The following is a 27,543-nucleotide window of genomic DNA, read 5'->3' on the forward strand; positions in this document are numbered from 1 at the left end:
ATTTTTTCAGCATTTTTAAATATTGTTGCGTAGGGATGGGTTCAGGATCCAAATGAAAGGCCAAAGTCGCTTCACAGCATTTATTCACTGGTCCACACGTAACCAGTGCTCACTCCTGAATACTTGATCTACCGTGTGTACCTCCTTATAAAGGACAAGTTGCCCACTATAACATACCCGTTCCGTTGGCGTGTCTTTTTTGTAGGCACGTAGGTCTACCCTCACTCGCTTCGGTCTCGTTAGCCTAATCCGGAGTTTCTATTGTTCACCCACGAATGCATTTGATAGTGGATATTCTCTCCCATGTTCCCACGTTACAATGTCAACAAATTATGAGATCTTGTAAACTAAAATTTTGCGAGAAATAGGACAGGACTGCCAATTTGTTGGAATGATCGACCTTGGAGTGATATACAAGGTCTGGCCAGCAACAAAGCCCATACAACGCAATCGAAAGCTAATATACTAACCACCGATCCAAGTTGCTGATTAAATATGATTTTAAACGTGCTTCTTTTCGTTATCTGTTGTTTTTATTCAATAATAACTAGCTTTCATATATTTATATACTTCAGGTACTTCTTAATTTTAATTTGGCATCTCAACCAATACATTCTTTCTACCATTCGTACATTAGCCCTTCCTCTACATAAGAGGAAGGGCTAATAAAAATCTGGAATATTCAAGGTCAATATTATGATATATTGACCTAAATATCAATAAGAATACATATTTATACAAAATGTGTGTAAATATGTATTCGCAGTGCAAAAACTGCTCTGGGAACGTTATAACATTTATGCCGTCACACTAAACACAATTTATTCATTTATTTACAGTTATAAAAGTGTATTGCCATGTTTACTGGTGTGTTCCCTCGAGTAATTGTACATACCATAGTATTGTATAAATAACATTGGGTAAGTAGGTGAGCCAATTTGTGAAGAACCGTTTCAACAATTAGTTCAGATATAACATTCTGATTCTGAAAAAAAAACGATCGATTCATTTATAAAGGCGCACTCTCACTCCGCGAGAAAGTTGCGCAGTCTAAGATCGAGCTTAGGACATTTGTCCTAGCGCACCCTTTCCGAGGAGTGGGGGTGGGCCTTTATAAATGGAACGACCTCTACCGATACCAGTTCTACGACAGTTGTTTTAAGTAATGACTAATAAAGCGGTGGTCAAAATCTCTCCAAATTGCAAATTGGAGTAATCTACGTTGAAAGTTATATTGGTAATAGGCTACTTTTGAAATGAAGCACGCCCCTTTCAGAAGATTATCGACCCCAGAAGCTTTAGTACCACTACGTATATAGTATACATAATAATGTTGGCGAAGAGTTTGATAATGGACCTTGGTTGCGCAACTGCAATAGTCACTTGTACCGCATCGAAACGTACATCTATGTCTGCCTGGTGACCCGATTAAAAAAAGTCCGTTTGTCCCCTTTCTACATAGAAAAAAAGGACAAACGAAAGAAAACGTCGATAAATCTTTCACGTTTTTCTCTCTTGCAATATTATCTATCGTTTTCAATATCCACAAAGCTCTATGAAAAATTTCATTTCGCAATTTTTCCATCTATAAGCGTCTTTTCTAGTTTTATTTTTCGCCGTAGCGAGCGCAGCGATCGCCCGCTCTAACCGGTGCAATAAGCCGCGAAAACTAATCAATTTCACATAAAACTACTGAAAAACTTATTCGAGAACAATAAATCTGCCCCCGGAGCTAAAGTTCACCGCCGTGCCAAGTGCAGGAACCCTCCTTTCTCTCTCTCTCTTCTCCTCCAAGTTCTTTTCTTCCTCGCTTCTGCTGCCGACCCTACGTTGGCAACCTATAACTTGACCGATGGAACAAAAAACGGTCTCTTTCCTTTAAGAATTCCCTCTGAATTTATAATTTGCTTCTAAACTAATGTGCGCACTTACTGTAATGTAAAATGGGCGGTCTTGGTTTATTCGCCAAATTAATAGCTTTCGAAGGTCAAAATTACCGAACGGAATGCGACATTTTTAGTCATTTTATTTTTATTTTTAAAACGGAACTTATTCATATTTAACCCTTTGAGTGCTGACGTCTTTTCTGTTGTAAGCCCGACACCCTGAAACTTTCGACAACATTTCCAACTAGAATTATTTAGAAATCCAATAGAAAACACATATGAAAATTGTAGCCAATCCAAACAAACCCTAAATCACTACCGCCGAGGATTTCGAGTTTTGTAAAGGTGTGTTTAGTCTCTCTAATATATACAACAATATAAAATAAACAAAATATCTCTATAAATGAATGTATTTTTCCAAAACTAGTTCCATCTTCTTCATTGTTGTTAAAATGTAATGCTCACAATCTAAAATACTCGGTAGTTAGGAAATTCGGGAAATTCTGCTATAGTTATGAATTCATACATTCCGGTGTAAACCAGCCTTTACAAACGTTGAAAAATAAATGACACGGATTACATGACCCATGTTCAATGCTACCTGGAAAGGCTTAGCGGGTAGTATTCTTGTTTACTTTGTAAATGCTCAAAATAAAAACGCCTGTCGGCGTTTTTCAGACCCATTGACTTGTTGGCAAAACGCCGATCGGCGTTGGTCAGCATTCAAAGGATTAAGCCGACTGGGATTTTATTTTTTGACACTCTGTTTTGTAAGAAATTCTTCAAGATTGGCCGAAATACAACCGACAGTACTTTTTCAATACCAGGAAGCAAATTTTTCAATACTATGGAAGCAAATTCGTAGAATAGACGTAAAACGTCAAATATTATTACGTCTTGATATTGCAATTTACCGTCAAATTTCATAAATCGGTAAACGATAAATGATTTTTCCTACTACCGGTATATACCGATAAATGAAAAAAATGGGGAGAGAACCGGTATTTGACAAATGCGTACATTTTATTAGCTAATGATATATACATATACATACTTGTGATATTTTTGACTCCAAGTCGATCGTTTCCTTTCAGTTTGCCAATTTATCTGATTTTATTGTTGAAACGATTCCTCCATCAAACTGGCAAAAACAATCCTACCCGCTATATCACAAATATCTGAATTTGATTTATGTACAAGTCTAAATCCATTGATGTCTCTATGGATTAATTATTTAATGAATTAATTCAGCCTCTCGAAATACAACGATTCATGTAATAAAAAAATGCTGAAATGTTCGTAATTAATTTTCTAGGAAGGCGCGCTTGGTTTAGCTGTTAGGTCTTCCTGGTATATGTATATCTATGTATGTAAAATAAAATAAAGTTAATATGTGACACCTTGTAAAATATTCAGTACACACATGAACAAAAATTGAATAAAAAAACAATCAAGTTTACATTGTCAAAACCATAGTTCGGGTCTATGTTGTAGGAAAATGTCGGAATTGGAGTCTTATTGGGAGAAAATGTCAGTCGGACTCCACATATTCAATAGTATCCCAGAAAACAACGGATAAAAATGAAAATATACTTCTGAATTTTATAAGTAAATCTTATTTCTTTCCGAGATTCAGTTCCAGTCTTTGATAATTCCCAGGAGTCAAATTTGTTTCGCAGTTTTCAAGGCGGCCAAAGATGAAAAATTTCTGTCAAAACTCACCAAAATACTATCACTCATATTTGTTTTACGTGAATCGAGACTGCTAAAAATAAAAATCATGGAATAACTATTTTCACGTCATTTTCCACGGTAATGTCTCGACGATGTATTTTGAATTTCCCGGGAAATTTTCGCTGTTAACAAAAATGAAGAATTTCCTGAAACGTCTCGTTTATTTCCCGACAACTGATCCATCCATTCTGTATGCTTGTGATTCTTCATACATATGATTTCCGGGAGGCAAGTCATATTAGTTTTTCCCGGATTTCAGATTCTGTACTCAATTTTTTTGTCCATGTTTTTTACATTTTTTAACAGACTTTAACCATCATACTTATACTCCAAGCTGTTTTTAAAAGTTTGCAAAAAGTCTTAAGACTGAAAAATACACATTACAGTTCTCTTTTTCAACAACTTCCGCTTTGCCTCTAACGTTTCGCTTGTATCCTCGGAAAAGAGTATTTTTAATTATATTTTATTATAATATATTTTAAATTTTATTAATTTCATACATACATATAATGATATCATCCAACTGGAAAAATGTAACAAACCAGCTTCCATAGCAAATATAAAAAGTTCAACTTTTTTGCAACTGAAACTCCCCAACATGCACTTTCGAAAGATACAATATTAACTTACATACATATCTATAGCAACAACTTGCCTCTTCCTTTTGACGACTTGTTATTAATTTTGAACAAGCACTAGTGAGCACCATATACCCAGTACTTTGGCACACGTACATACATGCATACCTAGAGCAAGCAGCTTACGTCCACAATACGAAACCCAATAGATTATTCATATGTAGAGGCATTCGATATTAAAAAAGGCATCGTTTAGGAAGCGGTCTAGTCGCTCAATAACCACAACACGATTCCTTAACGTGTCGAATAACCAAAAGAAAATGTTTTCCCTTTAGTGGTAGTAGTAGTAGTAGTTGTAATAATTACAAGTCGTGTGAAGGTCGTTCCGTGAAATACCGACTCGGTATTGATTCCATAAACGCGCCTCGTGTATATTTCGGCAACACCTTCTATTTCTAGACCACACTGTACATACATATATATCCGTATAATCAGCTGATGTGCTGCTTTATTGTAGTATTATATAATGTACGGTTAATCAGCTGTCAGATTTGAAGTCGTATCGCGTCTCCGGAGCAAAGCGTTGAGTTGTCGATGCAGTTTTGTTATTGTTTTCATATTCCGTCTAAATTTATTTCTTTTAGTTTATTTATTTTATTTTATTACATTTTATAACCAGGAAGGCCTTACAGGTAAACCCCAAAGCGCCTTCCTGGCCAATTACAAACAATGTAGCATTTTTATTACACACGTCGGTGAATTACGAGACACTGAAAACTCGCAAATTAACGAGACATGTATGAATTGTACATTAATCATACTCAAATAGTGGTGACATAGTAGGTAGGGAGGGTTTTAGCCAACTTAATCGGGAACCGTTTCAACAATGAAATCAGAGAAATTGACAAACTCTGATAGGAAACTATCGACCTGGAGTCACAAATATCCAGGTCTGACCAGCAGCACTACAGATATACTCAGAAAAATTCTTTTCAATCGAGGTCAGCTCATGGGATCGATCCCGGTGCCTCTCGGTGTTAGGCAGAAGCTTTAACGACCGAGCTACGTTGCTGGTTAAATTAAACCGGATATGATTAGAGGTAGGATAGTCACAGTGCTATCCATTGTTCCATTGTTGTAAATCCTTTGTAAAAAAGGTTCGGCAAACCTTTAACAATGCATTTACAACCTTTATACAACAATACGCGGCGCCTTCTGGGTCTGGTGACTAGATATGATATATTATGCGAAACTGTAGTTGAACCGATCTAGCCTAAGACGTAAAATGTATGTACATGCGTATCATAGCATTCACCCCCCCCCCCCCCCACTCGACCTGAGATGGCCAATTACATTTCGTTTCAGTTTCGCATTTGGTCAAGATATACAACATTCTTCGTGCGTATAGCGTTCGGTAGAATGTGACTTGTATTTTTTGTTAGTTTTGAAATATTTACATTAATAAAATTTTAATGTAAACAAAATAAGTTGTTGATATCATTACTTTATTAATGGAATACGTATATTATGTGTATATAATATCGCTATTCTGTCTGTGTTTCGATTCGACATACATTATGTACGTCACAGCTAAACAACTGCCAAAACGTACATATATACCAATACAATAACAAAATAAACTTATATATACTATTTGCTACCAATGTTTCCGCTTGGCAGGGATTTTTCCGCCATCTATTGAAAATTTATTTAATTAATTAATTTTTCTATTGCTGTTTTATGTTGCTTTTTTATATTAAACAGTCATGCGATGATATGTCACCGGGTATTACTAGTATTTCATATTAATGGAAATTTATGTTTTTTAGACGTCAAAAGTAATTGTCAACGTCATGTTATGGACATCAAAACCTTCAGTAATATTATTAAAGACCTTGCATTGAATTATATTGTAATAATATTACATACGTAGTTGAATAAGAAATAATTAAAAAATATATAAAGAAATCATTTTACGTCCATACATTTTTACAAGACATTGCACGAATGCGACAGCATGCTAGGTTCTCGTAATTCTCACGCTAATCGGATCGACTATAGCTTTAACTCAACCACCAAGCTATACTGCAGGCTGGTATGATTGTGAACATATAATATTACACAGTTATATAGGAATTTTTTTATTTGTGATAGTGATTGTGAAATTTCTGTATATTACATACTTTTAGCATGTTTGAAATGTTGAAATTCAGTGAAAGTTTTAAATGATTAAATAATTCGTAATGAGATTGCTAATTAATTATTAATGTTAGATTTTCTACATATTTTTTTACGAATTTTAACTGGTAATATTCAAATATCTTTTGACATTTAAATAATAAGTAAATAATTTATTCAGAAAATTAAGTATGTATGTAATTGAAATTTAATACATAACCCATTGTATGTATGTCATAGTTGCATTGTTTGTTCATTTTTTATTTATTGAATAGACGGACGTTTCAGATTTTATGAAATAATACACCAGTGATTTCCCATTGTCTTACGGACCTGATATGCAATCAGTGTGATAAAACATAACTGAATTAAAAAGTTTCCAAATCCAAAATGCGCACTCTCAACTTACGTATACGTAATTGTGTACGAGTGAAACTTTTTGGTTGACATTAAAACGAGTAAAACTACCATTCAAGAAACTATGAAGTTCCGGCCCTTAGACTACTTCGGATGTTTCAAAACTATAAGGGCGAAAACACCCTGAGTGGTATGTGGAGCGTGTTTTTTTATATACTTTTAAACATGCGAAAAAAACGCAGCACCCTAGCCCATATACATACATGGTACACAGTCCCAAAAATTACCCCCTGGAGTGTTTTCGGTGATATTTTATCTTTGTATTTATCCTTGCTTGGCAGTGATCGATAACGGTGTATCCCATATTTGAAGAAATTCCATATTTCATTTCTTCAAATATGGGATACACCGTTATCGATCACTGTCAAGCCTGGATACAATTTTACCGAAAATGGTCCAAAGGGCATTTTTGGTATAGATCACTGTCAAGCATGGATAAATAATACCATAAAATTTCAACGAAATAGGTCGGGAGTGTCGTTTTGAGACAACTCGTGCCATGTTTGCGTGCCATGAACGTCAGATTTCAGATTTTTTCTATAACAAACACCGTGGTCTAGTGGCGAGTGTTGAATTATTTCGTGCATTATGTCACGGGTTCGATTCCCACTAGAGTAGTTGTTGGCCAAACCTTGTTTTGTCACGATCGATCGTTTTTTATCAGAATTTGCCAATTTTTCTGATTTTCATTTGAAACGGTTCCTGTGAAATTGGCATTCCCTTCCCAATTTTCCGTTGCAAACCTTATTATACTACGTTATTGTTATATCTCAGGTTCCGCCTGATGTCTCACTATAGATGTCTCTGTGTTTATTTATTGAATGTAAAAATTCGTATCGTTACATGAAAAATGTTATTGAACGTATTTTTACGATATTTGTAATATCTGACCATAGATGTCAGGTATTGTTTCGATTTACATGATGTGTATGTAATTGGCCGGGAAGGCGCATTGGAGTTTACCTGTCAGGCCTTCCTGGTATAATATAAATAAAACTAAAAATATATAATAATATATCTAAAAAAAAACACACGTGCCACATGCACCGCTGTGTGATTTCGCCCGGTTTGGAGAACCCCCACTGTGAAACGGTCACAGCGGTGAGCCAAACCATACTACCCAGTGTGTTTTCGCCCCAATGCAGATAAGTGCAGTTGCCGGTCTGTGCTATGCTATCATAAACAAACTTTTACTGCATTGATGTATAATACACTAGATCCGCCGTCACGTCTTATACTGGTCTCCCTTTTGGCGCATGCAAAATACATGGCGCATGCACAGTTTCTCTTAGTGGGTAGGTAGGTACCGCTGCGTCGTAGGGAAAATACCCAACATTTTTTTCCCAACTTCCCCGCTAGTTAAACCCCCCGCACCCCTCATTTAGTGAAGACAAGATCTCCGACCAAAATCACACGTCAGGGCCCATCTATGTGTATTATACATCAATGCTTTACTGTTATCGATATTTTTCTCTTTGTTTTTCCGATACTTTGAAAATTTTTGGAGAGAACCTCGCTTTGAATCACTTCATATCCTCACACACAATACAAAATCTTTGATATTCCACGACCTCATATTGAGATCACATCACGCACGACCTGACGGATTCGAAACACCATCACGATACTTTCTTTGTACACACACACACCCATGCTAGTTCATATTGAAAAGACGAAGCATGAACTACCTTCTGTACTACACTAGCACACATAATAGATCGAGTAGCTTCTGTTGCTAAGTATCGTAGAGAGAGAAACGGGACGTAAGGGAGAAACACGCCGAGCGACTTGTACGTGTGTACAGTGTAGGCCATGAAAGTGTGTGTGTCATTAGGGGGTGCGTTCGTGACCCAGTGACGTAGCTGAATTTGTTATGCGGGGATCGATAGCGGAGCGGAGCACTCCCACCCACCCGCAAACCGCAGCCCCACGATTTTGCACCACTGTCTGCCTATACGCGATTCGAATGCAGTACGATTGCACCTTTGATATTCCATTCGATGCCCCCTATATATGAATATATGTACAGTGGAGTTTAAAAATGGTCTTTTTATCCCTCATCGCGACGTTTGTGTCGCTCGTTGGTTTTCAGTTGCAGTTATATGACACACTCGATTGGAATTCAAGTGGCTGTTTATTTGTGTTTTTAACTTGAGATACGTCTTTTAAGCTGGCTGGGGCACATTCTTAGGATGTTTCAAGTGACGCTGTCTGTGCTGGAAGGTAGTAATTGAAGAGGAGGCTAGAAAAATTAAATGAGCTCGATATATGAGTCCTATTCATATATTGGATAAAAGATTATTTTTAACTTAAAAGGAACAAATTCAAGATCTGACGGCCTTATTTACTTGCAAATTTAAAATTTTCAATTAAGTAGGCTGGGGTACATTTTACGGATGAGTGAATATATGTAGTCTTTCGGAAACAATTTTGTCGACTGTATTTTTATTTTTATTTTTTTTATTTTTTTTTATTTAATTTACACCAAGAAGGCCTAACAGGTAAACCCAATGCGCCTTCCTGGCCAAAGACAATTATATAAACATATATGTACACCATCCATATATACACAAATACTTACACGTATACACAAATACACATACATACATACATAAATATAAAAATACACATACATATACATACATACACACCTACACATATATATATATATATATATATATATATATATATATATATATATATATATATATATATATATATATATATATATATATATATATATATATATATATTCACATATACATACATACACATATACATATACACATACACATACATTACATACATCCATAAACATACAAACATTATACATGCATATACACATAAACACATAAATACACATAAATAAAGATAAATTACTCATATATATATATATATATATATATATATATATATATATATATATATATATATATATATATATATATATATATATATATATATATATATATATATATATATATATATAAATAAAAAATAGCATACATATATAAATAAAGATAAAACCAACATACATACACATTATGCTAAATAATAAAATTACAAAATGAAAACAACATGTGTAAATATGTATGTAGCTAGAAGTCATTTAAAATATGCTGCATGACAGAACTGTATGATGAAGTAAAAACATCAAGGCTTCTAGAAAGCAGGTTAAATAGTCGAATGGCTCTTGAAAGGGGTGAGTCATCAAGCACATTAGTTCTGGCCCGAATAGGCAGGAATAGAGTTCTGGAGCGAGATTCTCTCAGTTTCTCAGGTACTCTAAGTTTAAGATTACACAGAACTTCAGGAAGATGACATTCACCCCTTAGAATTTTTAGAAAAAGCTTACCAAGATGATTGTTTCTACGTGAAGCTAAGGAGTCAAAGCCCAAGGAGCCCATGACAAACTTACTGGGAAATAAGTAGGGATAGCGCCCAAACTCTCTCATGTAGAGATAGCGAAGAAATTTTCTTTGCACCCTCTCTAACATTAGCGTGTACCTTAAATGATGAAAATGACTCCGTATGGCCGAGCCAGATTCAAGCAAACTGCGCACCAATGTAGTATTAAAAGGGAATAAGTGACTTAGAAGGTGTTTGGGGGGCTGTTTTGGGGAAGCGTTGTGAGGAAAAATCCCGTGGGTTGATATTCCAGAATTTAGATATCTTGTTCTTCTGAAGAAGAGTTGACAGCATCGAGTATTTGTTTTTGATTTTCTTTGGTATGAAATTTTGATGCGCTGATTCAATCTTTAGAAATTCTAATTAAAATATAATATATTTATTTTATTTACATACATATGTATATACCAGGAAATCTTAACAGGTAAACCCCAATGCGCCTTCCTAAACAATTACAAACGTCGATAAACAATTTATAGAGTAATTTTACAAAACATCACACATTTATGGATAAATTTGCATTTTTGTAGAATATTTTTATATATACTTTCGCCGAATTTAGGGATACTGAAAAACTCGAAATTTGTGACACACATTTGAAATTTGCTGCATTTTATAAGTCAGTGAATTCGAGATGCTGGAAACTCGAATTTTGCTAGAAAAAATACAGGGTTGCCAAATTTGCTGGAACCGTTTCAATGAAATCAAATAAATTGGAAAACACATCACGCATCTGATAGGAAACAATCAACCTTGAAGTCACATATCCAAGGTCTAACTAGAAGCACAGCCAGGGTGAACCCTGGCTGTGCACAATTGAAAGCACTACACGTTAACCATTGATCTATGCTGCAGGTTGCATATGTATATGTGTACATACATTTTTCGTGTATTTGATTTACCTTTGAAACAAAGCGCCGAATAAGAAAGGTTTAGGAATGAAAATTGATAGAAAGAATGCGTCACACTATTGAGGCGTAAATAGACAGCGCGAGGGAACTTCAACTGTGAAGAATGTGGGGGGTCGACCGGGTATGCAGAGAAGGACACTATCAGAGTTTGTCAGAGTTCACGTGTACATGCAAATGTTCGACTAATCTACCGCTTTCAACACGGTCGTAAAGATTTTGTTTACGTGTGTCAATCGTTTTATTCACTTCCATCCAAAATGGACCATTTTAATGGAGAGTTAGTTAACTTTTTGTTTATTTCAATCGAACATGTACACTCACTCGCCTTTACAGATCGCTCCAAAGCGATGAGTGTACAAATACAGATACAATACAATTATACAATAAATAGAAGCATTTTTATACAATGCGAATGCAAACAAACATCATCCACAGTGACATCAATGAAGAAATTTTCATTATAGAAATTGGCGAATCTCAAGATGCTGAATGACTTTTTTGAATAATTTGCAAGCGAGATCGGAAAAGAAATACCAATTTACAAGAACCGTTTCAATGAAAATCAGAAAAATTGGCAAACTGAAAGGAAACGATCGACCTAGAGTCACAAACGTAGGTCTGGCCAACAGCTACTAGTGGGAATCGAACCGTGACCACTCCGCTCGAAAGCATAATATGTTAACCACTAGTTCACGCTGCTGGTTATACTACATATGTACTTACCTACATATATAAACTGAGATCGCTGTTATATTGTAATCAAAATTGGACACTTCAGAGTTTGTCTAGTCTGTTTCTTTCGTAATATTATTTGTTTTTGTCGGATTAATTCCGTATTGTTATACTTTTTTTCTTGCAAGGGTTGTGCTAGCTGTCCCGTTCCACTTTCCCAGGGGGAGGAGGAACAACGGGACCGCAAAACTCTTTTCTGGCGGGTGTCCCTTGGCACGGAGCCATACACGTAGTCTCTGGCACAACCTTGACGAAGAAAAAAATCTCGACTGTGTGAAATTATACAGATTTGCATAATTTTACATTTGTATTTGTAATGTATATAATCTGCGATGCGTTTCACACTTTCGTAATCAATTTATGATTTCACTTTCGTAATCGCTCAATTACCCTAATAGAGTATGATGATGTTTGTACCGCTTGGTGCCATTAGAACTTTGTGTGGTGTTTGGTGATAGTTGAATACCAAATGTTTTGTTTTCAACTTGCACTTTATACGATTGTGACTTGAAAGGTCACTTTAATGACTTTTTATACATTCGAGGAATTTTCTTGGGAAATATTTTATTATGCGCTGTTTATATATGTATGTGTGTACATATGCGTGGTTTCATCTTGAGAATCATTAAAATTCATGTCATCCACGACTAGGGCTACCTGATGAAAAATTACGAATTGAAGAAAATGATTTGAATGAATGAAAATTTGGAATGAACAACGTCGAAGTGAAAAATTTAAACCTAATTTTTGGAAAGAAAATTTTAATTTGTCGTACTGGTATTTTTAATTTTATTTAATGTTAAATGCTAATTTTTATTTAAATATAACATCATATTGGGTCAATTAATAATTAAATCGGATTTAAGGTCACGACCTCCTTTTAGGTATCATATTATACCTGTGTAGCTATGTTCAACGTCAAATTGTACTTATTATGTACCCGTGATGTAGGTAAATACCTGTCATGGATGACGTTAAACTTTTGGGCTTGTCGTTTAAATTATTTTTTTCTTTTTTTCGATTTTTAAATCAACTTCAAAATCCAATGTCGTATCTAGAGATTGCAATACCGGTATACCGGTTAATTTTAAATTTTACCGCCAATTGCCCGAAACTATTTTTTCGCGAATTAAATACATATACAGGCATATAATTGCATAATATTACATTCATTGAAAATCGATTCAAACGGCGTATTGTGGATTATGTTTGGAGTTTGTTTATTTTCAGTAATAAAAGTGGCTATTTCAAATTGATAAATTTACTGGCAACACAGACCAACCAAACAAATGTGATCACAGGGTTGTTTCAATTAGATCGAAGCTTGCAAATGGTTCAAACTTAAATAAATATATATTTAAAATGATATATATGTATATTATTTATTATTTCGAATTTACTTTGATGCATTTATATGACAATATTCACCTGAGATTTATTTTTAATTATTTAGGATTCGATATAGGTTAACGTTTATCTACGAAACGTTTATACAGTTGTTTACGAAAAATTTTTTTTTAAGTTTACCGGTAAATACCGGTATACCGATAGTAGTAAATATCATTCGTAGTTTACCGGTTTATAAAATTTGACGGTAAATTGCAATCCCTAGTCGCAGGCGATAGATAACGAAATGGAATGTCTAAATTTAGCATTTGCTGCTTTTTTTAGAAATTTATTTAAAAAATTTAAAGATTAGTTGGTAGTAGTAAGTTAGTCGGTAGTGGCTTATCAGTGATTTGCGTGTTTAAAAACATCAAAAACTTCTATGACATGCCAGAGATTTTTAGATACGTATTGATTTTCAACAAAACTTGTATCGTATATGTTGTGACTTGTTTGTGTCTGAAGGGGTCAATGTCAAAAATTTATTTTTACGACTTTTGCCGAGATATTGCTAAAACTGGCATGTAAAATATAGATATCAAATTCAACTCTAAACCTTTCTATAACGGGGAGTCGTAAATGTGCTTTCGTTTTTCCAAAATAAAATTCAAAGTTCAAAACATAAATTAGTTCAGTTTTGTCGATTTATCAAAAAATTTCATTTATTGAAAGTGTTGAATATTAAAAAAAAAAAATCAAATATATTCCTTTTTTTCCAATATGAAAAGTTGGCTTTTCGTAGTTGGAAAAAGTGTCGTTTGCTTCATTTCGAAAATAAATTATTTATTCAAAAAAAGTTTAGGGCTTAATTGCAAATAAATTGCGCTATTCTTTCCCCATTTGTTTTCCTAAAATCTGCTATAAAGCTTAATATACATATTCGAAATTAAATAAAATGCTAGTAAACATGTCAATTTGAAAGTGAAAGTTGGTACATCAAATTATAAATCGAAGGTTAGACCACACATTTTAGTTCCATACAAGTTCAATTGTTCAAAATACATATCGCTCGCGTGCGACATGATACAAATAGATAGCTCGCGAACACATCAACTTGACTGATATTCATACTGCAGTCGAAAGTGAAATTTAGTACAACTTGAGTAGACCCACTTTCATTTACCTCATGAAGACTCATTCACACATTAGTCAGTCGTTTAGTCGAGTAAAGTAGTATGTAATTATAGAACATATGTATAAACGATCCTAGTCCTAGCAAGATCAAAAGGCTTGGAAGAAATCATTACCACTATCGATTGAATGCAATATTATGTAAATCTGGCTGGATATCGGACCTTTTAGAATCAAAAACGTATATCTGTAGATATATTCCCACTTATGCATATAAATATAGCAGTGCGGATAAAAACGAGGCCAAGAGCTGCGCAAATTGTGGAGTAAGCAGGTGTGACGGTGACAATGTGTCCTATCGGCGGGCGAGTGTGTCAAGTGGTGTTGAGGATGCACCAGCATTATTGGATGCACAATATGATGCAACATAAAATCTATATGCATTCGTGTGCTTGAGTAAACGCCCCCCAACTCTGACGTTTTCAGAACCATTATCCAGAACTTTCAAATAGCTTTCGGAAATCTATTATTATTCGTCTATAATAATATACCCAAATGTACTGCATACTTCCAGTATATACATACTTACTATCGAAGCTAACACAAAAAAATAAATGTTTGTTACCTGCACTGTGACAACGCACCCGCATAAACCACGCAACGTGCAATTTTTTTTTTACATGATCTGGCACTTACGAGACTATGTTTTGCTCCCTCGAATGAAAAGACAACTGAAAGAAAACCTTCGGAAAGGAATTGATACACCAATTACAATAAAGCTACATTTATTTTATTTTTTTACATACATATATACCAGGAAGGTCTTACGGGAAAACCCCAATGCGCCTTCCTGACCAATTACAAATTACAATTTCAATTACAATGCAGCATTTTTATTACAAGTCGTTGAATTACGAGACACTGAAAAACTCGCAAATTAACGAGACATCTATGAATTGTACATACATTTTATTGTACATTAATCATACTTCAAATAGTGGTGATATAGTAGGTAGGAAGGATTTATAGCCAATTTTTTTAAACGGGAACCGTTTCAACAATGAAATCAGAGAAAATTGGCAAACTCTGATAGGAAAAGATCGACCTGGAGTCACAATATCCAAGTCTGACCAGCAGCACTACAGATGTACTCAGAAAAATTCTTTTCCAATCGAGGTCAGCTCATGGGATCGAACCCGGCGCCTCTCGGTGTTAAGCAGAAGCTTAACGACCGAGCTACGCTGCTGGCTGCTGCTACATGTTGGTTCGGTGATTGCTAGTCAAATGTGAACCGGTCACAGGACAACTGGTCGCTCTAGATCGGTCACTCGTGATCATCCGTCACGAGAAAACTGGTCACACCCTAAAACTGGTCACGAGAAAACTGGTCACAGCCGAAAATTGGTCACGAAAAAACTGGTCACAGCCAAAAATCCGACCAATTTTTAATTTTATATTTTATTTTAATTTATTATCTATGTTATAGATAATATATGTTTGAAATCATATTCAGATAGTGGTGACTTAGTGGGTAGGATAGTTTTTGCCAATTTGATGGAGGAACCGCTTCAACAATGAAATCAGATAAATTGGAAAGCTCTAATAGGAAACGATCGACTCGGAGTCACAAATATCCAAGTTTGACCAGCAGCATTAAAGATTATACTCGGAATAAATTCTTTTCAATCGAGGTCAGCTCACGGGATCGAACCCGTTGACCACTCTGTGCTTATTATCAACGCAACCATTGAGCCATAATACTGGGTAATGTTTTGAGTGCATTGGGTAATGAAATAAACGGCTTAATTCAATGTGCTGTTTGCTTGTCTAAGTTTTCCGGGTACTTTCCAAATGCCTCATTATTTGTAGAATGTAGTGCACTCAGTTTCATACCCAAAGGTCAGTGCGATTTTCTGTGCTATACACATGTGTGTAATCGGGTGTTGACGTGTTAACGATGTGTTTGCCACATGCCAAAATGTATGGTATAATGACACGTGAGTTCGTGTTGGTAGGTGTGGTGGATGATGTAAATTTGGGATATGTCATTAGAGTGGTATAAGTTTAAAACAATCATGACACTCTTGTGATGGATTAGCGATGGGGAAAACCGCAAAGTGAGATACATATGTGTAAACTCGACAATTTCCTTTTGTTTGTGTGGTTTCGTTTTTATAAGGTTGATAAAAGTCGGCGCCTGTTAGAATTCCGAGCATTCCCGAGGTATTCAATCAATGGTTCATTTATGGTCTGTTTTTCTCATCCATTTGCGGTTGTAATTGGTTGTGCTTGTTAAGTTGGCGGCACTGACATTTTAGTTTTTCAATATTTTTATCGATTTTAGCTGTTTCAAAAGTATAAAAAGCCAGTGTTTCTAGTTTGCAAGTAGTTCCTGATTGATCATTGCTTGTATTATATATCCATCATTCATATTCATATTTTTGAAATGACAGCTACAATTTAATGCTTCTCCTAAACAAGTGTTTGCATACAGTCTGAGCCAATAGTCAAACACATTGAACACATTCTTGTTTAAAAAAAATCGATAACGTTTTTATACTACACAGTGTGTATCGAAATGAAACTTAAGTGCGCAAGATTCAAGGCACAGACATACAAAAAACATACGGCATGGCATGCCTTGGTAGAATTCAGCTGTGAATGGGCGTGTCTTGTCTAGTATTCGGTGTTGGCTGGGTGCTCGTCAAATAGCAACAGACTGCTTAATTTATATACAAAGCAAGACAGCAAAAAAGCATGGTTGAAAATAATGAACCAAAAGCATCGTCTCAACGCCGATCTTTGCTTATGTCATTCTCAATTCATACAATCCTATTATTTCGACAAGTTTCTTCTACATTTCTTCAAATATAGACATTACCGCTATTGACCACTGCAAACCCTATGTCAATACAAGTAAAATATATCACCGAAAACACTCCAGGGGGTGAGTTTTGGCCTGTCAGGAGACCGGTGCTGAAACAAATAAAGCAAATTCAATTTCAAATGATTCAAAGGAACACAAAATAAACCTAGTAACTAGCAACGAAGCTTCCTACCGATCTACCCCTTGGATACTAAACAACGGTATATATTTGTTTATGAAAATGGCGATAATTGTTAACGACGTTTATTTTATTATAGAGGTCAGGTGCCGCCGTGCAATTAAATGCTATAGTTGGTCTGCTGTAGGAAGACAATAGCGGTAATGTCTATATTTGAAGAAATGTAGACATTACCGCGATTGACCACTGCTAAACCTATGTCAATACAAGTAAAATATATCACCGAAAATACTCCAGGCGGTGAATTTTTGGCCTAGCATAGATCAGGTAATCAGATAATTAGGTAAACGTTAGGTAAAACCCCTTGAATGCTAAATGACGGTATACCGTTGTTTATAAAAATGGCGAGAATTGCTAACGATCGTTGTTGACGTTTTTTTTATTATAGAGGTCAGGAGCCACCGTGTAATTAAATGCTATAGTTGGTCCGCTGTAGGAAGACACTTAGGAAAAACGTACATGCTACGTCTTTCTCTGCCTCTCGACCAATAGCATTTCGTATAGGCAATAGAACATTGTACGTACGAAATGCTATTAGTCGAGATGAGGTGAAAAGGACAGCATGTGCGTTTTACCTAAGTGTCTTTCTATAGCGAATGGATTATATCAAAAATACGTGCCACGTACCACTCTGTGTGCTTGTACCCTTATACTAAGTGCAATCAGAATGCAGAATGCAACTCCAAACCTTTCAGAATGTACCGGAACAAGTCCGGACGTGTCGAGACAATAGCCGTGTATTTTATTTTTCGCCCACCCCTATGAAAAACTATGTATGCAAATAAGTCATCCTCTCCATAATCATCTCTTCGTCGAGCGATGCTCAATATTTTCATTAAGTTTGAGGTGCAATTTTCAAAGATTGTGTGTATGATGCCTTTCCAACATTTTAATTTTACTCAACGAGAGTGGGAGTGCAACGTTTTCGAACACGTTCTGCAGTTTAAATCAAATAATTTATGCCGTGCGTCAATAAATTGTAATTTAAAAAAATCTCAAGTGGCACTGAACTTTGATTGTGTTTAGTTTTAGCCGACTACTAACTGCCAACACATTTCCGGTCGGTCTGGGGTGGGTTTCACACGTCAGTAGACGCACGTGCGTATATACATGCATACATACATTAGACATTAAGTGTTGGCGTGTTAATAATACGCAAGAAAAGCTTTTAAGTATACATAATTTGACTTTAATTCGACCTAGACATTAACCCAATCAATACTCGTTTTTCTTATTATATTACACTGTGTATTAGATATACAAAGTATTGACGTGGGTCTGCAGAAAACATACATACATATATCTAAAATATCCCGTTTTATTTAGTGACATTTCGGTTTCAGCTCACAACGTGTGACTTACCAATTCCGATGAGGATTAGAACCGTCCCACTTATTATTTATGAAGGATGGTCAAAGCACGCACTCCCAGGACCCATTACGCGGCCGTTATACACAGATATCATAATACGATATTTTTTTATCTCGCTTTTTGTACACCTCTCGATATGTGTGCGGTATAAATTGTTTTTTCAAATGCTCCTCATTTCCCGCCACTACCGGCTTTGATACACGCCCGGAAACAAATCATACGTCTGGGGTATTATTGCCTCGACAAAACCCTTTTTTATCCTCCACCCCTTCCTCCCGTTTGGGTCTCTCCTTTGACCCCGGCTGTTTGATGTTATCGTTTCCCACAGGGCATCGTCCACTGCGTAAGTATAGATTTCCAGCTTGGGGAAATTCTAAATTTTTATTATGTATGTAGTAAGAGTATAAGGTCCCCGTCCGAACGAGTGGTTTTTTGCTTATGCATGCCGTTTTGAAAGGATTCTCCTGCCGGGCAAAGTTGCCCTTATCAATGGCCCCTGCCGGCTTTTTAATTTAATTGAATCAATTTTTATGCGTTCCGGACTGTACCGTCTTGGGAAAAGGATCGAATCTCATTTTAGTACATGTCAGTTGTGTGCGTATGAAAGTTTCTCGTTTGAATGTTGTGATAAGTGTGTACGAGGAAGATGAACGCGGAACACTTTGGTGAGAACCCCTACAAAGTGAATGGATATGCTTAACTGTGTACTGAAATAGATCTGTTTTCCGGAATTATTTTGTTCTTATTACTAAATTTGGAGGCACAGTTTATATCTTGGTGGTTATTAAATCCAAATCAACCGTTTTCTGCCACACCGGGTGACTGTGGCAGAAAATTTGTGACGCGACTAGAACAAATGTATGCAGTTGTATGGAGCATGCCACTCCAGGCAACTCACCGGTTGCCCTAGCCATAAAGTCACCCGACCAGTGAGATCGGCTGCTGCCGTTGGGTCTGATCACGGAGATTTTATTGCTTGAGTGACTGGTGCGATCCTTCAAAATGTATAGCGTTGTATTGAGGGGTGCCACAATTTTCCGAAAGAACTACGAACAGGTGTGACTATCGTCACGTATTACAAACTCTTATAGGTAAGCAGATTCTTAGTCGCATCTGGTTGTCCGAGTTCGGTGACCAAGAGTGAACACGAGCAACTACGCTTGGGCAACGAAGTCACTCACAAAGTCACCCGGTGTGGCCTGGCTCTTAAACCAGGGCCCCACTGGACCATAATAAATGTATGAAAATGTGAGCGACAAAGAAGCTTACGGGTGTGGCATGCCCCATCTACATAACTAACTGCATACATTGGTCTGGTCGCCCTCAACAAAGTCGCTCGCAAGTCGCACGGTGTGGCCCGGTACACACTTGCGATTTTCCCGGGTTCGATTCCCGATTAAACTTCGATTGAAAATAATCATACGATGTATGATTTTAAATATACTGCTGGCCAGATTTGTATATTTGTGACGTTCAATTAGACCGTTTCCTATCATATTTTATTATTAAAACGAATTTTATACAGTGGATCGGTTCTATTAAGCAAAATATTACCTCAAATTTATACTGCACACGAAGAGAAAATGCTTCAAGGGAAAAAATATTGATATTACATACACCATTTGTGGTCTAAAGCTAATTACAACACGAATCGAACAATAATACCCAAAAAGAAAGCACCCAACATTGATTATTCAATCAAAATATTGATTCATTAGACGCTTTCTAAGTCATGCACTCTCCCAAATGTCTCTGGAGTACATATGTAGATGGACACAGTTTCAATCCGCAAAGAATACTGGATGTTTGTTGTTCGGCGAGAGTATCGATCGTACCCAACGCGCTATTGAATTACCGAAGAAATAACCAACCCGCCCCCTTTTCCCACCCACCCCAAACACAAGAACAACAATCCGAGTAGGCTGCTGTTGTCTTATCAACTTACCGTTGGATTATTGTTTGGTTAGAGTTAACCGCGAATCGTCTCGCTAATTCGCTATCGTTCAAAACCGGGTAACGCTACCCCACTCGGCTGTATCTATAATATAACTAGTGAAAAGCCCGAAGAAATATCATCGCATGGGTATAAAATTATTATATACCCGTATAAAACTAAAAAAAAAATCCGGAACCGGAACCGTTATTTTCGTAGACTCTCATAGATAGTTTTCAATTCTTTATTTTTAATAATTTTCAATTCTTAAAGGTAACGTTAACAAAATGTTAATTAAAGTTAACAAAATGTAATATTTTCCGATTATACACAAACGGTCATTGACCTCGTAACGTTGAATATTATTATTACACATAACAAATTACGTGCATATACATACATATGATGTGTATTTACAACACGTATTCTGGGCGAGGATATGGCGTGCGGTGCGGGCTCGTGAGAATATTTCGTTTGGATCGGAGGGTCCGAGGTTCGATTCCCGGCGCCCGCGGTGAATGAAATCAATTTTTTCTCGAATATCGTCAAAATATAAATAATTTAAATTTAAAATTAAATTCAATTAAAAATAAATCTATAAAAAAAATGGTTCAAAACCTCGCTAAATGAAATTATTAAAATTACGTATTTTTATATGGCGAGAAGGAATATTTCAATTAATGTTTTAAAAAAAAGGCGAAATGAAGAATTGGATTTGCTCAATTTAGACCTATATTCCGGCTATTTGGGGTGATCGGTTCGAGTCGCGACAAAGTCGTCTCGTCGAAAAATTAATTTATCGATTTTTATCGATTCGTTCATTATGTTCGGCGAGAGTTAGGACACACACACACACAGATTACCGTCTTTATATATATGATACTTGCCAGAGTAAAACCCAACACTTTCTACAGCACATATATATTTTGACAGAACTATTATTTATATTTATATGATGCGTTTGTGCGAAAACGAGAGTACATGCATATCGTCTGTTCGCGTCACATCCTGCCACTTGACCCAAGACCTTTCGTTTGTGCAATGTGAAATTGAGTAGACAGCTTGCTTACTCATCGTTTACTTGGTATGTAGGGAGTCTTCAATTTGTAGCGCAACCTTTCAGTAATAATTGCCGCCGGACTGTTGCGTGACTTATGATCGCATAGTGAGGTCTATGTCTCAATATTATATCATACGCTAGAACGTGTGTCACTTACGGTCAAGGTATTGGTGCTTGTGTTTAAGCGTGGACCTACCTAACCGAGATAAAAGACCCAATCTTTGAGTCCTTAGTCACGGTTACACGGACAGAGCGATTTAGACAGACAATTTATCGCTCGTAGACTAAGGTATGTAGCGAGTCTTCCAAGGACTATAAGAACCGTAAATAGGCTAGAAAAAAGTTTACCCTTATACGTATGTACTCCTAGCCTGAAGAAAGATTTTCGATCAATGTGTCTTGCCAGTGATGCGAAACTTGGACATTGAACGCCAGAATGCTGCATAAATATCCAGGGCACTCGAAGAAATATGTAACGCAGTGCTTAGCATAAAGAGGAGAGATAAAAAAATAGAATACGTGGGTTATAAATATGATAAAGGTGGTTGATTTAATAGTGATAGTACAGAAATTGTAATGGCAATGGGCAGGTCTCGTAGATAAAAGAACGGACGCTAGGTAAATGAAAGAAGTGCTCGGATGGTACCCGAGAGAATGTTAAAGGGTGCAGGAAGGCCACAGTGAAGATGGCTGGATGAAATCAGAAAAATGTGTGGGATGAGATGGATGAGAATTGTTCAAAACAGAGACGAATAGAAACGTGTTGGAGAGGCCTTTATGTTTTGTTGACTATCCATAGATGTCTCTATTGTATATGTCCTGTTATGCTTGGAAAGATTTTAGCACTTGTACAAAATCTAACCATACATATGTGTGGCCTTGGGTTAAATCCTGTCATGGCACACACGATGTATGCATTTAATAATAAAATAAACCGAGCTCAAATCTGAAAAAATCTAAAAAAAAATGCGATGAGCCTTTCACACCGGGGTGGAGAAATGCGTGGCAATACGTGACATGTCTTCAATATGCCCAATATTTTAAAAATGAAATTGAAACATATTGCGCACACATACTTACGCTACACTTGTATGAAATATGTAATGTCTACAATGTATGTATGTATCTATTGTATTCAATATCCTGTTATGCTTGGAAAGATTTTACCACTTTTGTACAAAATATAACCATATGTGTGGCCTTGGGTTAAATCCTGTCATAGCACATATGATGTTTATACATACATATATATTAGCCAGCAGTTTGGCTGAGTGGTAGCGTATATATTTAGCACCACTGAGGTCAAAAGTTCGAGTCCTAGCCACTGCTGGTTAGATTTGGGGGTTTTGTGACTCCAAATCGATCGTTTCTCTATCAAAGTTTGCCAATTTTATCTGATCATTGCTGAAACGGTTTCTGAAAATTGGTATTAGATCTAATCCTGTTTTCACAAAATCTGCCTGTGTATAATTTGTAATAATTATACACAGTAATCTGAAATCTATAGATATCTCTATAGACATAATTTCGTATTTATTATATGTATAAAAATTGTATACAAAAACAAAATCTAAAAATAATCCGTAGATGTCTCTCTGATTATTATTTCTGATTAATTGTTATATGCTATATATTCTGATTGTATATTAGGTGGGCTGAAAAGTTCGTAAGCTGACACATACAGTCGTATGACAACGAATTACTAACACCCGCGTATTTACCCTATTTTGTGTACCTGCGCCGTCTTAAGTAACATTTTGGGTTGGTTTTTTTTGTAGACCATTCATTGTATCCTATTCTATGTATTTAGAGAAGGATAGGATGAGTAGTGTTTATACAAATAGTTTAAAAACCGAACAAGTGCAAATACACAGTTTGGCTTTGAAATTCGTTTGGTGTAGACGTGTGCTTTCACTGGGAGAAAAGTTAGTTTTGAAGAGATTTTTGCTTTCCTGTATATTATCGATATCATTGAAGTAAGTTAAAGTGTTTAAATTTTTTAAATGTGACTTAATTATTTGTTTAAATTGCTTGTGAAAAAAACCCCTTTCCTTTTTAGATGGGAAGAAATAAAGATTTATCTATGGAGAAAATCGCCAATATTTCCACATTATTAAATACTGGGAAGTATTCTATACGATATATTGCTAAAGATTAGGGGGTTAGAGTTTTCAGTGTGCATAAAATTAGCACCCAACTAAAAAGAGGTGAAAATCCTACGGTCACCAAGCGTAAGAATTGTTGTGGCACTCGAAAATACGGTCCTCGAGTCGATCGATATATTATAAATACTGTTGAGAAGGATCGGTTTGCCACAAATAAAAAAATCCAGACAAATTTACGGGAGCGGAACCGAAATATCGACTCGGACAATACAACGCCGTTTCGCAGACGCGGGGATGAATGGCAGACAACTACTTAAAAAAACGCTTTTGACGCCAAAAATGAAGAAAGCCAGGCTCAATTTGGCTAATGAGCATCGCCACTTCACCCTCGACGATTGGAAAGGGGTAATTTAATTGAAATTAAATTATTTGTCTAATTTTTTTTGAATGAATTGAATTAATCGATGTTTTTAACATTTTTAAGGTTCACTTCTCTGTCGAGTCGTCAATTCAATTGATGACACCGACTCACCAATACGTACGTAGGCGAGTCGGCAAGCGGTATAATGAGTCCTGTGTCATAAAAAATGTGAAACACCCGCTGTCACTCATGATTTGGGGCTCAATTAGAGCGGAAGGTCGGGGGCCATTGTATTTTGTAGAAGGGATGATGAATGCTTCGCAATATATAACGGTATTGCGATACACCCTATTGCACTCTATACAAAACAAAATTGACAAAAGGGATCGCCTGCACTTAATGCAATATTTTTGCACCCTGCCATAAAGCCAAAATTGTGAAAAAAATCATGTCCAACCACAATTTACCGCTCCTTCACTGGCCCGGTAATTCTCCCGATCTAAATCCTAAAGAAAATGTCCGGCATACCCTTAAAATGAAATTAAATAAGCTCCAATGTACCAATAAAAATATCCTAAAACAAAACATAATTTCTGTGTGGCAGGGAGATCCTGAGATAAAGTCAACCATTGCGTCTTGTATCGAGAGTATGCCCAAAAGAATAGCATCGTGTCTCCGAAATAAGGGTGGACATACAAAATATTAATAATATATATATATGTTGTATTAATATTGTAAATAAACTATGTATAATCATTATAAACACATCTTTGTTTTAATTTTACGAACCTACTCTTCAATATATAGCTCTAAACATAGAATTTGCAAAATCCGCATGGTGTTAGTAATTCGCTGTCATGGGACTGTAGATGGCGCTACTAGTATTAAATCCATATGATTTTTAGTTAGCCCTAACCTTCAAAAGACACGTGTATAAATTTGACAGCTGTCGTACTATTAGTTTGTGAGTTATAGCATTTTGAGTGAAGCAACTTTTATTTTTGGCAACTTTTATTAAAAAATGGATAAAAAGGAATTTCGTGTGTTAATAAAGCATTGCTTTTTGGCGAAAAAAAATACTATTGAAGCCAAGGCTTGGCTTGATAAACATTATTCGGACCTTGCACCAGGAAAATCAACCGTTGAGAAGTGGTTTGCTAAGTTTAAACGAGGCGAAAAGAGAACCGAGGACGATGCACGCAGCGGACGCCCCAAAGAGGCTGTTACCGACGAAAACATCAAAAAAGTCCACAACATAATTTTGGATAACCGTAAAGTGAAATTGATTGAGATAGCTGAGACCCTAAAGATATCAAAGGAACGTGTTGGACATATCGTGAATGAATATATATTTATATAGTATATTTGGGTATGCGAAAGCTCTGTTCAAAGTGGGTGCCGCGCGAGCTCACAATCGACCAAAAACAACAACGAATTGATGATTCTGAGCAGTGTTTGGAGCTGTTCAATTGTAATAAACCCGAATTTTTGCGTCGATATGTGACAATGGATGAAACATGGCTCCATCATTTCACACCGGAGTCCAATCGACAGTCAGCCGAGTGGACTGCACGTGATGAAGTGACTCCAAAGCGTGGAAAGACGCAAAAGTCGGCTGGCAAGGTTATGGCATCAGTATTTTGGGATGCGCATGGTATAATATTCTTCGACTATCTTAAAAAGGGAACTAAAGAAGACTAAACCATAAACAGTGACTATTACGTAGCGTTATTGGAGCGTTTGAAGGACGAAATCGTCGAAAAACGGCCCCATTTGAAGAAGAAGAAAGTGCTGTTTCATCAAGACAATGCACCGTGTCACAAATCAATGAAAACGATGGCAAAATTGCATGAATTGGGCTTCGAATTGCTTCTGCATCCACCGTATTCTCTTTTTCCTGTTCTCAGACCTCAAGAGAATGCTCGCTGGACAGAAATTTTGCGCCGATGAAGAGCTAATCGCCGAAACTGAAGCCTATTTTGAGGCTAAAGACAAATCGTACTATAAAAATGGTATCGAAAAATTGTATAACCGCTATAATCGTTGTATCGCCCTCGAAGGCAACTATATTGAATAATAAAATCAAATTCTAACAAAAAAAAGATTTTTTCTATGCTAGCCTAACTGTTATGTATTACTGTATTTCTGATTTCTGATTGTTTATGTATTCTGTATTTCGTTAACGTACTCCCGTCGCATTGGAGCAAATCTGTAATGGCGAGTGTATATTGATTTGTAACAATAAAATAAATAAATATATAGTAAAATAAATAAATGTAGTTTCCATTAAGGGTATGAAATAAAATTGTCTGTGGCGTTTGCTTTCCGTACCGCATAGTTACTACAATACATGTTTTGGTGCAGGCTCTTACCTCACCTACAGAACGTGCTAATTTCTCAAGTACAGGTGTGTTACGTATCGCTTTGGCAGGATGGCAAAACTGCAGATCTCCAGTTGGGTCAAGGTAGGCCCGACTGGGTCAGGTCACCAAAACGGGGCCACTCGATCACACGATAGGTACCCAGCGCTCAGCATCCACCCCCTGCCCGCCACCCACCACATGTTTCTATTTATGTTTTGGGCTCCCGTTGGGCCTTGTCGCTTGTCACCGTTCGTCCAATTTTAATGAGAGTACGCTTTCGGGTGACGTCAGATGCACATTATTGATCAGCAAAGACGAACGGCTTGCCCTTAATCCACGGCATATTAGAAAACGCTGCAGGCGAGAGCTTTGGTTGCTTTTAAACTCCTCCCGAGACGAGGGTGGGCTTAATACGTGTGACGTCACTTCAGCTCGCTTTTCTTGCTTGCTCGCTTGGAGATTATGTTCCGTGAGATTAGGGTCAAATACGTTGTGCAGTACCTCATTTGATACGTTATTATATCCCTACTGTTTTTTAATTGTTCCCAACTTGGCACTGTTCTAATTTGGTCACGGTCGTAGTATCTTCATAATTACTACATACAATATAATACACTCATCCATATATCATGTTTACATATCATTTTTTAAATGTTATCTTTGCTCGTATATCACCACTCGTACTTTTTCACTGTCTGTATATCTACTTCCGAACAACTCGCATTTATTTCACTTATATTTATACACATCTGTATGTATTTATAAATAATATGTATATCATCTATGTATGCTTACGTTCACTTTTGTATATTATGCATACTTGTTACGTTCCGTAATGTGCACGTGGCGTAGTCTAACAGTAGTTGCCGACAAAATCTATTCAACCAGCAGCATGGACTAGTGGTAAGCATATAATGCTTTCTAACAAAGTGGTCACGGGTTCGAGTACCACTGGTTGCTGCTGGCCAGGCCTTGTTCTGTGAC

General features: G+C 36.3%; 3 protein-coding genes across 3 annotated transcripts in view; 2 read left to right on the forward strand and 1 right to left on the reverse strand.

The window, feature by feature from the left end:
* LOC143920396 (uncharacterized) overlaps positions 1-27,543 on the reverse strand; it is a 443,610-nt gene that overhangs the window by 91,519 nt on the left and 324,548 nt on the right. The gene's annotated exons all lie outside the window — the stretch shown is intronic.
* The window catches only part of UBL3 (ubiquitin like 3), a 124,337-nt gene that overhangs the window by 89,539 nt on the left and 7,255 nt on the right, over positions 1-27,543 (forward strand). The gene's annotated exons all lie outside the window — the stretch shown is intronic.
* On the forward strand, positions 22,060-26,287 carry LOC143920156 (histone-lysine N-methyltransferase SETMAR-like). Its single transcript, XM_077442873.1, has 2 exons — positions 22,060-23,416; positions 25,066-26,287. Exon 2 carries the CDS (start codon positions 25,568-25,570, stop codon positions 25,895-25,897), a length of 330 nt encoding a protein of 109 aa, XP_077298999.1. The 5' UTR covers positions 22,060-23,416; positions 25,066-25,567; the 3' UTR covers positions 25,898-26,287.

Source organism: Arctopsyche grandis, chromosome 12, assembly GCF_051622035.1.
Source record: "Arctopsyche grandis isolate Sample6627 chromosome 12, ASM5162203v2, whole genome shotgun sequence".
Classification (NCBI taxonomy): domain Eukaryota; kingdom Metazoa; phylum Arthropoda; class Insecta; order Trichoptera; family Hydropsychidae; genus Arctopsyche; species Arctopsyche grandis.